This window comes from Microtus ochrogaster, chromosome 1, assembly GCF_000317375.1.
Source record: "Microtus ochrogaster isolate Prairie Vole_2 chromosome 1, MicOch1.0, whole genome shotgun sequence".
Taxonomy (NCBI): Eukaryota; Metazoa; Chordata; class Mammalia; order Rodentia; family Cricetidae; genus Microtus; species Microtus ochrogaster.
In genome coordinates, this window is record NC_022009.1 from 23,558,254 (window position 1) to 23,560,586 (window position 2,333).

A 2,333-nucleotide genomic window follows, 5' to 3' on the forward strand; every position below is an offset into this window, starting at 1 on the left:
AGTCTAAGAGGCTCTGTCTTCTTGTCTATAAAATGGGGTCAGGAAGACCGAGGGCTTAGCTCAGTGGTTTCAAAGCCTGGTGTGCATGCCCATATACCATATACATACACAAATACAGATGCATACACAGGGCGAGCAATAGTAACTACATCACAGAATTCCCGGGATGCTCACACATGAAGTAATATGTTAAGTAAGCATGTTTACTCCAGCACAACAAATGCTGGCATTTGGCCAGGATACCCAACATTTGTGGAATGAATTATCAGTCAGGGATTGTTCTAAGGGCTATTTCACCATCCACATTTTGTAGAAGAAACCAGGGCTCAGAGACGGAATGCAGTGACCCGTAGTTCCACACCTAAGTTGTTATCCGAACGTTTGGTTTCTTCACTATCACGCAAGCCAGCATGCCTTCCCTGCAGGCCTTGCTTCAAAGCTGCGAAGGGGTGATTCTCAGGGGATCGGCAGGTGGCAGGCGAGGACAACAAGGCTGCCAGAACCGCTGAACACCATGCCCAGAGCCAGTTCAGCCAACTGCACTTCCGACATCTTCTACTCTAGGCTGTGCTGGGCTCCCGAGGTTCCGTTCCCTCGTAGCAGGCCTCGGGGACCCGTCAGAGACTAAACAGCCCTCAAGTTTTTGTCCATCAAGACAAGACCTCGTCCGCGAGAAAGGCCGCGAGAAAATCAAGCTCTCTGCAGCCCTCATTTGACCAGAGACACCAACTGTCACCCCGAGCTCTCAGCCCCGGGTGTGGAGCCCAGGAAAGAGGAAGAAAGTCCAGGATCTGTCTAGGATCTCCCTTCTTCCCCCCGAGAGCTTTGGGGACCCCGGGCCTCGGTGCACGAGCTCTGGCCCGGAGAAGACTCTGACCTCGGAAGGACAGACGGGATCGTCCACCAGAGTGGCAGGAGGAAACAAATGAATTTAGGAGCTGTGTGGGGGGTGGGGGCTAACCGGGCGGTTTCCATGGCGCCCGGGACGTGGTGGAGGAATGCACCCCAAGCTATGGCGAAACAAGCGCGGTGCCCTGCGAGACCTACCCAAGAAGGCACCGGAGCCTGGGTGGGAGGGGTCGTGGGGCGTGGGGAGCCGGGCAGGCCGGGGGCGGGGCGGTCACGTGCGCCCGAGGGGGCGAGGCCCCAGCCTGCCCGGGAGCGAACCGAGCCCGCCCAGCAGCAGCAGTCGAGCGAGCAAACTTTTTCCAGGACGGTCTACACTTCATCTGAGAACTCCAGGCTGGAGCAGCCTGGAGCGTGTGGCGAAGAGTCTGCGGCCGACTTGGTGACAACAGTTTGCGAGGGAAGGAACAAGCGAGAGGAGTTTGGAAGTGAGCGCTGGAAGCCCATTCGCTGCTTCTAAACAGCTGAGGTCTCGGTTTCTCTGCAAACAGAGGTTCGCGGCTACAAGTGTCCCCTTAGCTCTAGGGGGCAGGCAAAAGACTGTAAGACAGTAGGAATCAGCTCGTGTCTGGGGCTCAGGAGCACACTGTGGTCATGGTGAATGAAAGTCCCAAGCAGGAGGAGAGCAATGACAACCCTGCGCCAGAGTCCTCATTCCAGACGGACACCAGCAACTCCACCCATCCCAGCGTCTCCATCCATCCCAGCGTCTCGGGCCATCCCAGTGTCTCGGGCCATCCCAGTGTCTCCATCCATCCCAGCGTCTCAGGCCATCCCAGCGTCTCCATCCATCCTAGTGTCTCGGGCCATCCCAGTGTCTCCATCGACCCCAGCGTCTCTGTCCACCCCAGCAGTTCAGCACCCCCTAGTACCTTGGCTCAACCCAGCGGCGTGACCCATCACAGTAGCTCATGTCGGGAAGGCAGCGTGATCAAGGTGAGCAAGCGCCGTTGGGCCGTGGTCCTGGTGTTCAGTTGCTACTCCTTGTGCAACGCCTTCCAGTGGATTCAGTATGGTTCCATCAATAACATCTTCATGACCTTCTATGGCGTCAGCGCCTTTGCCATCGACTGGCTGTCCATGTGCTACATGCTGGTTTACATCCCTCTGCTCCTGCCCGTGGCCTGGATGCTGGAGAAGTTTGGTCTTCGCGCCATCGCTATCACTGGCTCAGCCCTCAACTGCCTGGGGGCCTGGGTGAAGCTAGGCAGCCTGGAGCCTCACCTCTTTCCAGTCACAGTGGTGGGTCAGGTCATTTGCTCGGTGGCACAGGTCTTCATCCTGGGCATGCCTTCACGCATTGCTTCGGTCTGGTTCGGGGCTGATGAAGTGTCAACCGCTTGCTCCATGGCTGTGTTTGGCAATCAGGTGAGTAGAGGAGTGTGTGTGTGTGTGTGTGTGTGTGTGTGTGTGTGTGTGTGTGTGTG

General features: G+C 57.0%; 1 protein-coding gene across 1 annotated transcript in view; it reads left to right on the top strand.

Moving 5' to 3' along the window:
• The first annotated feature begins 1,187 nt into the window (after positions 1–1,187).
• Flvcr2 (feline leukemia virus subgroup C cellular receptor family member 2) overlaps positions 1,188–2,333 on the top strand; it is a 57,736-nt gene continuing 56,590 nt past the window's right edge. Inside the window, exon 1 of the mRNA XM_005343374.3 lies at positions 1,188–2,274. Within this exon, the coding sequence (XP_005343431.1) occupies positions 1,501–2,274 (774 nt within the window). The 5' untranslated portion in view covers positions 1,188–1,500. The remainder of the gene's footprint in view (positions 2,275–2,333) is intronic.